At 37.1% G+C, this 13,768-nt stretch overlaps 1 protein-coding gene across 4 annotated transcripts; it reads left to right on the top strand.

The window, feature by feature from the left end:
* The first annotated feature begins 303 nt into the window (after positions 1 to 303).
* TUBE1 (tubulin epsilon 1) lies at positions 304 to 13,760 on the top strand. Of its 4 annotated transcripts, none has more exons than XM_082756808.1 (12): positions 304 to 356; positions 448 to 521; positions 1,563 to 1,615; positions 3,992 to 4,046; positions 4,645 to 4,760; positions 5,378 to 5,499; positions 6,816 to 7,003; positions 7,755 to 7,930; positions 8,711 to 8,851; positions 10,550 to 10,690; positions 11,284 to 11,458; positions 11,982 to 13,757. In XM_082756808.1, exons 1-12 carry the CDS (start codon positions 332 to 334, stop codon positions 12,138 to 12,140), a joined length of 1,425 nt encoding a protein of 474 aa, XP_082612934.1. In that variant the 5' UTR covers positions 304 to 331; the 3' UTR covers positions 12,141 to 13,757. The 4 variants fall into 4 exon arrangements, with proteins under 4 accessions (XP_082612934.1, XP_082612933.1, XP_082612935.1 ...); XM_082756807.1 differs by having other exon boundaries at positions 3,989 to 4,046; XM_082756809.1 differs by having other exon boundaries at positions 3,989 to 4,046; positions 11,902 to 12,024.
* Positions 13,761 to 13,768: the final 8 nt, after the last annotated feature.

Raw genomic sequence — 13,768 nt, 5'->3', positions numbered from 1 at the left:
TGGGAAATATATTGGGGAAAAAAATGTATCTTTTCATACAGTTTTTGACAAAAATAATAATATCGAGTTGAATTCCGTATTCCCCACAGAACGCGTTCTCCTCCCTCGGCAACGGCGGCCGTTGGGACGCGCGGGCACCGTGCCCAGCCCCACCCTAGGCACCGCCCACCCTCCACACCGCACCCCCCTCTCCCGGAACGTTCCATTCCACGCGGCCCAGCCCCCTCGGCGAGCCCGGCGGGTGGAACATTCCACTGCGGGGAAGGCGGGGGGGGGGGATGTATAGAGCAGCGCCGAGCTGTGAGGCGGCCGTGAGGCGGCTGTGGCGGCCATGACGCAGTCTGTGGTGGTGCAGGGTAAGGGGCCTCAGCGCCGTCCCGCCGCCATTTGCCGTGCCCTGTCCTGCCTTTCCCTGCCTGACCCGTCCCCTGTCTCTCCCCTTTGCAGTGGGCCAGTGCGGGAACCAGGTGGGCTGCCGCTTCTGGGACCTGGCGCTGCGGGAGCACGCCGCCGTCAACAAGGTAACGGCGCCGCTTCCCGGGGCAGGCGGCCCTCACACGCTGCCTGCTTCGTTACATTAAAGGCCGCGCCGTCCCCCGAGGGCCGGCCCTGCCGTGTGTGAGGAAACGGGAGGGTTGGTCACTGCCGGCTCTGTCACCTTGGCCCTGGAGTCCTCGGCAATAAAGCTAAAAAACCGCCACCCCAAAGCCTTACCATACCAGCACATGATGTGAGGTGACTTGCTCTGCAGGTGTACGGACCAAAATAGTGGGGTGAAGAGGGCACAGGGATGTGCTGAGCACCCTGTGCAAAGTGCGCTCTTCATGCTACTCTTCACAGAGATACCATTTGCTGACAAATACCTTGTGTTAGCAGAGGTAATGATCATCAGACCTTCACAATGCCTTTTGCTGAAGAAACTAGTAAGGCAATAGGTGAAGTTCATATGTATATGGAGCATCTCTTGGTTTTAGTGTCATAGGGAACGCTGACTTCCAAACTCTGCTTCATCAGGACTTGAAGACTGATAATCTGGAAAAGGTTAATAACGTTAAAGCATATGAAGCTGACAAATATCTTTAGCTTTATGGTGGGAGAAGTGATTTACACGCCATCCCTCAGCAGGGAGCTTGGAAATCACTGATATGGCAGTGTACTGTGCTTTCATTTCCACAGAACATCTTGGGCATGGAACTGTCCCAGCGTCACATCACTGATGAGCTGAACCAGCTAGACAGCAGCCATTTAGTAATTTCATTGAGATCTTCAGTAAAATCCTAAATCTTTAGAAATGAGGGAAAAATACTTATTTAATCTTTGGCTGAAAAATTTATTTGCTAGCTACATCCTCCTGTTGGTTTTTACTATCAACTGACACTTCAGTGAAATGTGCGTTTTAATGCTGACTGGAGCTGGTTGGATTGAACTCTGATGTTTACCCTCATTTGAGTGGGGATGTTTGATAACCCTCAGAAGTTCACTCTAACATAAATTATTCTGTGAAAAAGCACAGAGAAGTTCTGACATAACATCTTATCTCTTTTTTTTTATTTTATTTTCAGAAAGGAATTTATGATGAAGCATTAAGCAGTTTCTTCAGGAATGTAGATACAAGGTAAGACTTCTTATCAAGAAACTCATGAGTTTAACACAACAGATCAACAATTCTAGTCCCTCCTCTTAACCTTTAATTTAAAGTTTTATTTAGGTCATATTTAGTATGTGCTAGAAAAAGATTTTTTTTGTCTTCTTTTTTGTCTTCTCCTTAAAACACTATCTTACCTTTCCCTTCTAAGTATGTGTACTTCAGTAACTAAATTTGTTGAAAGTGTCTGGCTTTGCTTTTCTTTCCTCATATCCAAAAAATGGACAGTCAAGATCTGATAGCTTTTGCCCTTGCCAATCATGATCAGATTGAGAGCTCTCTGAATAATAACTTAGCAGCATGTATTGAAGAGTTGTAGGAGGAATTACATATAAGATAGAAAAGGTCCTGTCAGTTTTTAAATCCCCTTTACCTGATTTTTATCTGTAGGTTGCTGCACAGAGTGGTGGTTGTAATTTTTTTTTAAGTTATCCAATTCATACCTTAAAAATCTGTCTGTCCAGCTACAGAAATCTTTGTAGTGGGCACCTGGATATTGTTGTTATGTCGTAATTCGTTAAAAAGTATTTGACCAGCCTCTGTTTACTTCCATCATACAGCAAAAATACAGTACTCAATTGTAGCTGGAATGGCGTTTGAATCATATTTTGTCACAATTCTTTATCTTAGAAATTCTTAGAATATCTTTTTTTTGTCAAGAACATCTAATTGTAAACAATGTCTGTGTTTTTATATGTGCCAGATGAAAGCACCAATTTTTCCGGAAATCAGAGATTACAGCGTTCAACAAAGGGAACATCTGAAAACCTCCTATATTGATGGCAGCAACGGCCAGAAGGCCAGCTTGCTCCTATAGACTGAGAAGCAAAATACTTTCCCCTACCTTTATCTGGTTGTATAATGATAACTACTAAAAGCAACTTAGATCAGCCAAAATAATTACCCAGTTTTAAAGTGAACATATGTGTATGTGACCATGAAGGGTGCTAATGAGCTAATTGCATAACGCAGTTTCCATATTTTAGTCTTCTTGTGGTAAATTTACGTACCCAAAACATCTATTAAATATGGCTGGTGATGTCTTACCCCAAAGATCATGCATGTTGCATTCAGACTGGATGGACTTAATAAAAAAATGCATGGTTTTATATGCAGAAAAGCACATCTTAAATAAGCCAAGGGGATTCATCAAAGTGAATGGAAGTACAAGCTGTCGTGAAAGACGGCAAAGACTAGCTAAAGAAAGATACAGGGTTTGTTTGTTCACTTGTTTATTTTCTCTTTGGATTTTGTTAGTCCCTGAAGAGAAATAGAACTTCTCTGGCTGGATTTTCTGGTGCTACAGTGGACTCATACAGGGAGCTGCATAGGCTAGAGTAATCAACATGAGTACTATAGGCTGTAGTTAGCTGCTCAGCAAATGAGAAGTGTTTAGAGAGCTGCTTTGAGTGAGAGTGTAGAAGCTCCTTTAGCAGTCCAGTGCAGCCCCATCCTCTTTCTCCCACTTGATACCTGGTGGAACTGAGCATGGTCAGAACATTTGGTGCTTTCAGCTGACGTTCTGGATTATTATCGTGGCTGAATGTAGAATAGTCTAAGAGATATTTCATATAGTGTGATTTTAGGGTTGACTGGCCCCCAAACTAGGTAAGTTGAGAGAAAAATAAGTCATTTTCCACTATCTCCCCCCCCCTTTTTTTTTTTTAATTTTTTATTGAATACATTTGGTCCAGGCCAGAATATCTCATCCTTTGAGTGCAGAAGCACCAGCATTTAATTATGGAAAAAAGCACTTGTACAAAATGCACAGACCTCTGGACTGGCTCAGTACAACCAATCCTGGAAAAAAAAAAAAAAAAAAAAAAAGGATACTAAAGCTGTGTCAGCACAGCATGATTTCTGACCTAGTAAATCTTAATGGCAGAGTAAGCCAGGCACTAGTGCTGTTATGCTGCTTTCACACCTCAAGCAGTAAAACAGTGCTGTACTACCCCCACTGAAAATCTAGCAGTGTTATTTGGTGAAGTATCTACCATTATACGATGCAGATGCATGACATGCTAGAGAAAAAGAGGGTACTTTCAGATTTGGCAACGCTTGTAGAACTCAATTAGAGGCTGTAGTGGAGAGGAATGTTTCGATGCTTATCCTTTTCAGCCTCGTGAAGTACTGCTTAGAATATTCCTCAATGAGATTGTATCCCGTAATTGTATGCTTTTAGGAAATTACGAGGCATTTCTTAGGGTGCATTTCAGGGTGTTTCTGTTTGTATTGTAATAGCCCTCTGAACATTGAAAATTAAGGAGGGAATTGTATTCCAATACACATTGCCTTATTTTCTATTATGGTTCTGAGCTTGATTTTTTTTTTCTTTTTTTCCAGAAGTGCTGGTGATGGTCCTGGTATTTACAAAGGAAAAATCTGCTCTTTAAAAGCACGAGTAAGGCAATCTGTAACAGCTGTTCTTTTCACATTACATACTTATGTTCAACTGTGTAAAGATTTTCCTAATATTCTTATAAATGTATATGTTTTGATTTACTATTTTGAATATCAAAATTTCCAGCAGTAATTTATGGTTCAGTGGAGTAATGCAGTTTGCAGCCAGGCTTGTTCCTTAATTTAAAGTATAATTTTTAATAAAACAATTGCAGATATTATCAAGCAAGGCTTTATTTGTAAATTTTAAGGGGGGCAGGGGAGGTGAGCCACTTCTTTCTAAGTGATTGATAAGCAACAAAACATGAAATGCAACTGCTTCAATTCCTTTACTTCTGAGTATTTGGGGAAAAGTATTATTAACATTTTAACACAATTGCAGTATCTGAAATACCCTTCTATTGAATGACTTCTGGCAAAGCAGGCAAGGTGAATGTTACAAGTTAGCCTCTTAGTTAACAAGTGGGGAAAAAAGTCTCTCTGGAGCACAGTAGAAACAACATACCTTTGATACTGTAAATAATTTTCTATTTCTTTTGTTATTGTTTCAAAGAGTGGCTTTCTTACTGCCTGAATTGTAACACATGCCTTTCTCACAGGCGCTGTTGATTGACATGGAGGAGGGTGTGGTAAATGAAATTCTGCAGGGACCATTGAGAGATGTGTTTGATAGCAAGCAGCTTATCACAGATGTTTCTGGTTCAGGAAACAACTGGTGAGATCCTCTTCAGAAAGTACTTCTTAGTAACTAATTAGATGGCATTTGAAAAGGGAAATGATAACAGTAGCATTCTAGTTCATTCTGCTGCACCTGGGGAGCTGCAGCATACTACCAGTGGACTTCGGAGTCACTGTTGCCTGGAGGAGGGCTTTGAAAAGCATTTTGCAGGAGGATAATTCTGCTGATAAATCATTTCTTCTGTTTTTTTCTTTTAATTTTTCTTTCAAAATAACGTGCTTTATGTTTTGCTTTTTATTGTTGGGTTTGTTGGTTTTTTTTTGGCATTCAGCTGTTGCCATTGCTCAGTCAAACCCCTAATCAATCTAGTTTGAGACTGTGCAGCTACTGTAGAAATGAGATATATGAACAAATGCATTTCAGATTTCTATGCATCATGGAGTCTGGCTTTGTGCATATAAACTACATTAGCAAAAAGATAAATTAAGAAAAAGTTTGATTAACGTAATGAATTCCAAATTTTCACTGCATCCAGCTCTGATCTCTTGAACTGTTAGTCAGTATCTTACAAAATGTCAAATAGAAGGAGCTAAAAAACTGAAAGACTAATTGTTGGAGGTTGTTTTTCATTTGTTTGTTTTTCTTATATTTAGGGCAGTAGGTCACAAGGTATATGGCTGTCAGTACCAGGAAAACATTGTGGAAAAGCTGAGGAAAACTGCAGAACATTGTGATTGTCTACAGTGTTTTTTTGTAATTCATTCTATGGGAGGTGGTAAGTATGCTTTTCATAGTATGATCGCACATGCTGCAGGTGAAAAGAAAAAGAAAACCGTAGATCTTGAAAAGAAGGTTGCTGTAATAATCTACATCATGCTGAATGCAGAAAAAAAAAAAGCACAGTCCAATTAGACAGACTCATAATTATTTATTATTTGTTTTGTTAGAGTACTGAGGAGTCCTAATCATGAACTTACTGAAGTAAGTTAGAACAGAAATATGTTTTCAATCTGAAAGAGAAGAGAAGACAGCAGATACATTTAGACAATTTACATCAAATACAAGGAAACGCTGAGATAATACTGATCAGAAGAAGGGCCAGTTGCCTCAGAATGTTGAAATAATTGCTGTAATCAAGTTGTTTTTAATTGTATGGAAAATGTTTTCAGGAAGGCTTTGAAGGAGACTCGGTTGCTTAACTCCATTGTTTTTCAATTTTCCTTCCACACAATTCTGTTGAATTCTGTTAATAAATCAGACGGGACAATCCATTGTGGTGACCATTTTGTCATTTCTGTATTGCTGCTAAGTATTCCACCCCCAGAAACACGGCGGGGAAGAGAGGTCAGGAGCATGTATTATAAACGGTTATGATACCAAAACAGACACTGAAAATAGCTCTAAATATGACACAGGAGTTTTGTCAAGGGCCTTTTTTGTGGTCATTTGCTTAATTTGAGACCCTAGTTATTTCCATTATGGCAGAAAATCACTGTTGTTTGTAGATAAAAATTGTCTGCTGCTGAGAATGTGAGCTGTCCAAGACAGGAAAAATAGTTTAATTCTCCGACATGAACTTAGCGCTATGTGCTTAGTGCTAATAAGGAAAAAAGTGTGTGTGCTGGGATAAAGGAGTTACTCTTTTTTGACTGGAGATTGAGGGAGTTTCATAAATTCCCCAGGAGAAAAGTAAACTTAAATAATTGCTTGGATTAGTTGTGTTTTTTAAACAAATGTTTTGTTTCAAAATTCAAATTAAAGGCTTTATAGAAACAGAAGTCCTAGGTCAAAAAAAAAAGAAACGGTTACATATTATGACTTCTTGGTTTGCAGAAATTTTTGAGATTGTTTACTTGATCCTGTCTGGTACTGTTTGGGAAAAACTTCTATCATGTAATTATTTCTTGTCTTGGAAAAACTTTCCTTCCTTAATTTACATCCGAGTAGCTTCCACTGTCTTCCAAATGCTTCAGAAAATGCTCACTAATATAAATAATTGAAAAGTTGTATGTTTCCAACATATGAGACTAAGTGCTTATAAGAACATGGGGGACTTCCTCTCATTCTGGCTTCCTCCCTAATTATTTTTAGGGACCGGATCTGGTCTTGGAACTTTCGTACTAAATTTGCTTGAGGATGAATTCCCAGAAGTATATAGATTTGTTACTGCAGTTTATCCCTCTGGTGAAGATGATGTTATTACTTCTCCATATAACAGTGTTCTGGCTATGAAGGAGCTTAATGAACATGCGGACTGTGTGCTACCAATAGAGAATGAAGTAAGGAATAACATTCTGTTTCTATCAAATTCTTTTTTATTAGACTGAATATAGGAAATACTTCTTCCTCCTGAGTGTTGGTAAGAGTGATAATTGAACTCCTCAGTAACTTGCAGGCTTTTGAAATGAATCACTTAAAGATGCTCTGTACTTTGCTTCCACCTGCAAAGATGTCTGGAGTGATATATGTATTTTATTTCATGATTATTTCAAGGTAGGTAGTGAGAAACTCCTGTTTACTAAAGCTGAAATTCCTACATCTTTTAGCATCAATTTGTATGTAGTATTAGTATACTGCTAATGTACTAATATTCTATTTTTAAGGGAAATGACTAACTCCACCAAATTCCAACAGGCGTGGCTTTAGTCACGAGTGATTTGGGCATCATAGACATACCCGACTGCACAAACAGAAGCAAGAGAAAGTAAAATATATTTAAGGAGTATATTTTTGCTTTCACAGGAATTATGAGGATTTTGAATAGTTAAATAAAATTCAAATTTCAGAGTCAAGCTATGTACGTTTGTGACATGTAAGGAACAGACGTTTAGAAACACTTCAGTCAATTGGAACTGGTCAAAAGTTGGGCATATGTGTATCAAAGGTATAATCTCTGAACAAGCACTAAAGTCTTATTTTTTTCTTTAACCGAAATGGAAAAATCGGGCTACAGCATTTGAAAGCTCTGTATACAACACTTCTTGCATGCTTTTTGTTGTGCTTTTTTTTTTTTTTTTCTCTCTCTCAAAGTCTCTGTTTGATATAGTTAACAAAATTCATCAGATGATGAATTCTGGGAAGCTAGGGTCAACTGTGAAGCCAAACAGCTTGGTAACATCAAGTGCAGGCATCACAAAAGCCGTACAGGAGAAGCCATTTGATGCAATGAATAATATCGTAGCCAACTTGCTGCTGAACCTGACAAGGTAAGGTTATAGACTCTGTACAAGTAATATTGCTGGAGGCACAGTGTGTGCTGCAAATATGCAGGTCTGCATCAGCTCAAAGAAAATTGTTTTCAATTTGATACTAGTCTCCTCTTTTTAAGAATTGCTTATTAAATGTTGAAGTGCTTGGATGTATTTATATTGCAGAGGTTTTGCTGTAGCTGTAATAATCTTAGATCTGAAGTATGAACAGGTTCATGGACAAAAGGATGTTGTCCTCTGTCAAGGCTTAATGGCACCCAGGGAGGTTAGCAGTTCTGGGCCAACTATATTATTTTATAAGTATCATCTGACCATTGTTGCTGGTAAACTGTCTATTGCTGCAGGAAATTTTTGGTGAAGCAGAATTTCAAAGTATTAGTCTGTTTTTCTTTTAAACAGTTTGTCATGACTGCTAGGTCACACATGTTTCATTACAGCCCATTTATTAACACTGGCGTCAAGCAGCTATGTCCACACACTGAAAAACAGTGCTAAAGACCACAGTTGGGAAGGTTAAGGTCTCATTCTTGATGATTAATTGTTCTATAATGAGAAATATAAGGAAATAAGAAATTGCAGTGTTACTGCCAAATGGGAAAGTTTAGTAGTTATATATAAAGTGTTTCTTGAACAATGCATTGTTTGGTTTTTTTGTAGGTAACTGTTGAAATACATATATATATATATATGTATATATATATATGTCTGTATGTTTACATTATAAAAGTTATTTACTTTGCTTATGACTATTTTGTAACAAGTCTGTTAATTTCTCAGCTCTGCTAGGTTTGAAGGTTCCCTTAACATGGATCTTAATGAAATCAGCATGAATTTAGTTCCATTTCCTCGCCTTCATTACTTGGTTTCAAGCTTGACCCCTCTGTATACACTGGCTGATGTTAATGTACCTTCTAGAAGGTAAGAAGAAAGCGTTATTGTGGAGGTTTTACATTTGAAGCTTAATTTCTAATTCTTCCAGTTTCCATTTAAAAATAAATGAATCCATTTTATAGCAAATCTAAGGGTAGATGTTTTAAAAAGTTTAAAAGCCTGCCATGTTTTCAAATTCATCCTGCTGATCTTGGGAACTTCCTTTGTCCCTTTAATTGTTAAGCCAGCAAACTTAAAATGTGTTTTTGATATTTCTGTCAGAGAACTGTACTACTAAATGATAAGTAGAATCCACACCACAAGTTCCTTTGAATAACACTTTGCAGTTGACTCACAAAATACTATAAAGAGAAACAAGAAATTAAACTAGACTTCTTGGGAAGTAATGGTATCTTACTTGAGCCTGGAGATGTAGTGAACCTATTTAACAGGTTATTTTAACAATAAGTAGTCACTTGTGAAACTTTGTGAGAGGTTTAATCCCATTGACACATCAGAAAAATAACCACTAATAATAGATTTTGCTCGTTACAATGAGTTAAACTGAGTCAGCAAAAGGTCCAAACAGATAGAGACAAATAGGTCCAAATGATAGAGACAGTCATGGAAGTACACAGAGTTGAGCAGAGGGCAGGACCATACAGGACCCCTCTTTATGTGCTAGCAAGTTCTGACAGTTCAGTTTGTTGAAACCATACCCTGAGGAGACAATACAGCACTGGAGGGAAGGTAGCCAACTATAGGGCAATACTTAGTCAGTCATGTTTCAGAATAAGGTGGAAAGGGTAGTATTTTTTTTTCCTCATTTTGTCTCTTTTTTTTTATTTTAATAGGTAGATTGTTGCAGAGGTGATTTTAAAAATAATTAAATAGAGACAGTAAGTGTAGAGTTTAGAACAAATAGAAAGAATGACTTAGATGTTATAGGTCCTTAGAGACCTCTTAAAAACATGACCATTGGTATCCCGCGTTGCAGTAGAACTTGCTTAAGGAGATGAAGAAAGGAAGAATATGATCTGCTATATCAGCCTTTAAAGTAGACATACGTAATAAAATCAGAGTAAGTGGACAAATGTGTATACACTCTTCTTAAGTCATTAATTGAAATTAATACAAATGCAAAAATTAATTTAAATTAATACAATTATATGATTAATACTGATATGATATAATTAATACAATGATCTGATTGATGGATCCCTTTAAATAGTGAAGTGTAGCAGGCAGATAACCAGTCATGGTTGACAGCACTTTGTAATTTCCTGTCAGATCCATCACAAGCAGTGAGATTGTCCATTCAAATTGCCATATAACCAGAACCTCAAATAGTTAAATCGTCTTAAATATCTAACAGTTTGTAACTATTGACCTACATGTAAAAATTCTCAATAAATGTCTCTTAGTCCCTTCACTTCTCTTACTTCAGGATCAACAGTTGGTTGTAACAGAGAGAAGAGAGGGAAAATAGGTTTCATCTGTTTTTCAAAACTTTTACTGCCAACATATATATAAAGGTTTGAATCTTTTTGCTGTCATTCACAGTACAAGGTTAAATGTACCTTTATTTCATAGAATCATTCAGGTTGGAAAAGACCTCTAAGATCATCTAGTCCAACCTTTTAGGTTTCTCGGACTTCACAAAATTTGAAACACTGAAGGTGGGTATTCTGAAGAATTTTTGTAGCCTTAGTTATTAAGAGAGAGAACTGTTTTCTCTTTACCTAGGTTGGATCAGATGTTTTCAGATGCTTTTAGTAGAGATCATCAACTAATTCAAGCAGATCCAAAGCATAGCCTCTATCTTGCTTGTGCACTTCTTGTTCGAGGAAATGTGCAAGTTTCAGACCTTCGTAGAAATATTGAAAGGTTTGTACTACCACAAGAAGTAGTCATGGTATTTGTTAGATGGTAATGATGGTTACATGGTAATTTGTGTTATTTCACTCTCAAAATGAACCAACTAGAAGTAGGGTTTTTTTGTTGTTATGGTGTTTTTCTTTCTGAATGAAAGTCAGCTATTTCATGGTTACTCTCATATACATGTAGCTAGGGAATCACGCTTACGTTAACAATTCTGTATTGTTAGCAATCATTTTCTACTTTTTACAGTTAGACCTATTGTCCCCATACAGTATTAATCTGTCCCTCTCATAAATCTAGGAGTAATTGCAGTCCCTTTTATAGAAATGAGTGCTTGTAACTTTACTTTTAAACACTGATGCATTAAATTAACAAAATAAAATTGATATTTGCATTGTGAATTTAAATACATACTGTTAAAGTCTGGAGTCTAAAATGCCTTATTCAAAAGGCTAATTCTAACTGGTTTGCTTAGTCACTAAGTCTTTAATATTGACCTTTTCAGTCTGTTTTTTGGTCTGTTTGTTAGCAAAGGAAACTCTGCCTTTGTGTTGTCTATGTTCTATAGATAACTAAAGTTTGTTTTTTTTTTTTCACAGGTTGAAGCCTTCCCTGCACTTTGTCTCATGGAATCAAGAGGGCTGGAAAACTGGTTTGTGTTCAGTACCTCCTGTGGGCCATTCCCATTCCCTTCTGGCTCTAGCAAACAACACCTGTGTGAAACCCACTTTTATGGAACTCAGAGACAGATTCATGAGGCTCTACAAGAAAAAGGTTTGTCTCTGTTGTCATTATAACTTCTGTAGCCACTAGTCATTAGCATCTTGCAGTATTGGGAAACAAATCTTGGTATCACAGAGAAACTGCTTAAAAGTAACAGCCCAGGATTTATTTATTTATTTTGTGGTACCTATCAGAATCATTTTAACAGCTACTGCTTAAAAAGTGTAAATCCTTTTATTAACTTGTATCTACCAGGTGATATGTTTACTTTCTTCAACAATGAGGCAGTTATCTGACAGATCTGCCTACCTGTTTGTTGAAATGTACCAAAGAAGACAGAATGCAGAAAGATGAATGTATAAGAAAACAGTAATGCCAAATGTGGTTACACGGGGGTTTATTCCTAAAGTTGCTAAGTATGTAAGCAAGGGTTGTCATAAAGTAAATCTTTAAATCTACTTTCTACAGTGCTTGTACTCCTCTCTTCATTGCAGGCTAAACGATGCTTTTTGAGCCAAATGAATTATGTTAGATGCCAACAAAAAAGATAACACCAACTTTATTATTGTCATAGGCTCATCTTCACCATTATCTGCAAGTAGATGGGATGGAGCAAAGCTGTTTTTCTGAAGCTGTATTGTCTTTGTCTGACCTAATAGAAGAGTATAATGAACTGGATGCCACAAAAGGTGGACCTAGAGCAGATCCATCAAGACTGAAGATAGCTGTGTGAAGAAGAACTGTGACTTAAGAAAAAAAAAAAAGCATCCAATCACTTCAGTTAACCAGAATGAATTGCAGAGTGCCTATCTATTTATTGTCATTCCAAAGTGAGACTGGGACAACTGCTTCCTCAGCTCCCTGAGAAGTGTCATGCTAAGTGACAGGTCCAGCCTGTAAGAAAGATTTGCAGGCACCTAATTATGGTGGATATCAGTAAGAACATTCTTTCTAACTGTAGAATAAATTCACATGCCATATGTTGCAAAGAGAAGAAAGAAGTTGTAGCAGCCAAAGAGGTAATTCTTCTCTCAGGCTTTCACCTTACAGTAAACTAAAGGCAGGCCTTAGTTCAGAGAAGGATCACTGTTGCTAGGCTTTTTATTTTTTAAAACTGCAGTGATGAAGAGAAGAAAAGCCTGCATATTCTTTTTGTAGACTTTGCAGACTAGTAATCATTTCAGAATGCTCTAAGCTATGTTCATAGCTTCAACGTTTTCACTTCCTTCTCATAGCTCCATTAGAGCATTCTGGATTGATAACAAAATTGTGAATTACAGAAAATGCATTTTCTTTCAAGTTTTATACTTGGAATATTAATATGTTATTTTAATGATTCATATTTATGAATGCTGATTTGCACTTGATAATCAGATAATAACAGTATACCTCTGAGTAAGTGAAACATGCGTGTATAATAAAGGCTGTTTGGAGAAAAAAAGTTTATATGCTTTAAAGAATGCAAGTAAAATGCTTTAATATTTATAATTACTGGGGTAAGTAGATTTGTATATTACAATGGGAACTTTTACAAAATAAAATGTACAGCTATTTCCAATTACTTGCCAACCTTGACTGTCTTCGAACATCAAGACGAATGAATTGTTACTGATCAGAGCGGGCCAATACATTGTTTTCCTAAAGCTTGAAGTCCTTCTAGCAGAGTTTGAGTGGGTGTGTAAGTTAGCACAATTTTCACTGTATAAGTCCAGAAGTATTCAACAGATCATTGTGATAACATTTGTTTAGAGAGTATTTTTAAGAAAACACTCTATACAGTCATCTGCTTCAAATTTTGGAGCTCTATTAGCTGTAACGTCCACTTATTTTTTCCTTTACAAGTGCATTGTTTGCATTTACACTACTAGAGAAAGATTATCTGCTGCAAAGAGCAATCTGAGCTCAAAATTGATTTATGCTGTTTGAAGCAGTATTGTTGTGTTTTATCTTGGCAGATATAGTAGAAAATGTTAATATGAGAATACAAAACAATAGGTGAAGTATTACAGGGTAATTCATTTAGCTTTTTTTTTTTGTAATCAGGCAGATTATCTGTAAATTTATATGCATTTCTCATTTTGGGCAGCTTCTTAAAGTAGGGTAAAGCTGTGTTGCTCTGCTTTCTTAAAATACCTTCTTTTCACAAAACTAGTTCTTTTGACAAAACTAGTGTTACATATGTAATTCTCGACAATGTCATTCCACATATAAAAACAATTAAGTTTAAAAGGATGCATTCTTGCGTTTTCCAGGTGTTTTTTTTTTTGTTGTTGTTGTTTTATTAATATTCACATATGTAGTTTCAGTATAAAGATTGCGGGGGTGACAGGTAGCGCTAACTCTTCAGGATGGGACTGTGCT

The sequence above is a fragment of the Aythya marila genome (assembly GCF_965140915.1).
Source record: "Aythya marila genome assembly, chromosome: 3".
Taxonomy (NCBI): Eukaryota; Metazoa; Chordata; class Aves; order Anseriformes; family Anatidae; genus Aythya; species Aythya marila.
This window is presented reverse-complemented; position numbering and strand designations above follow the sequence as displayed.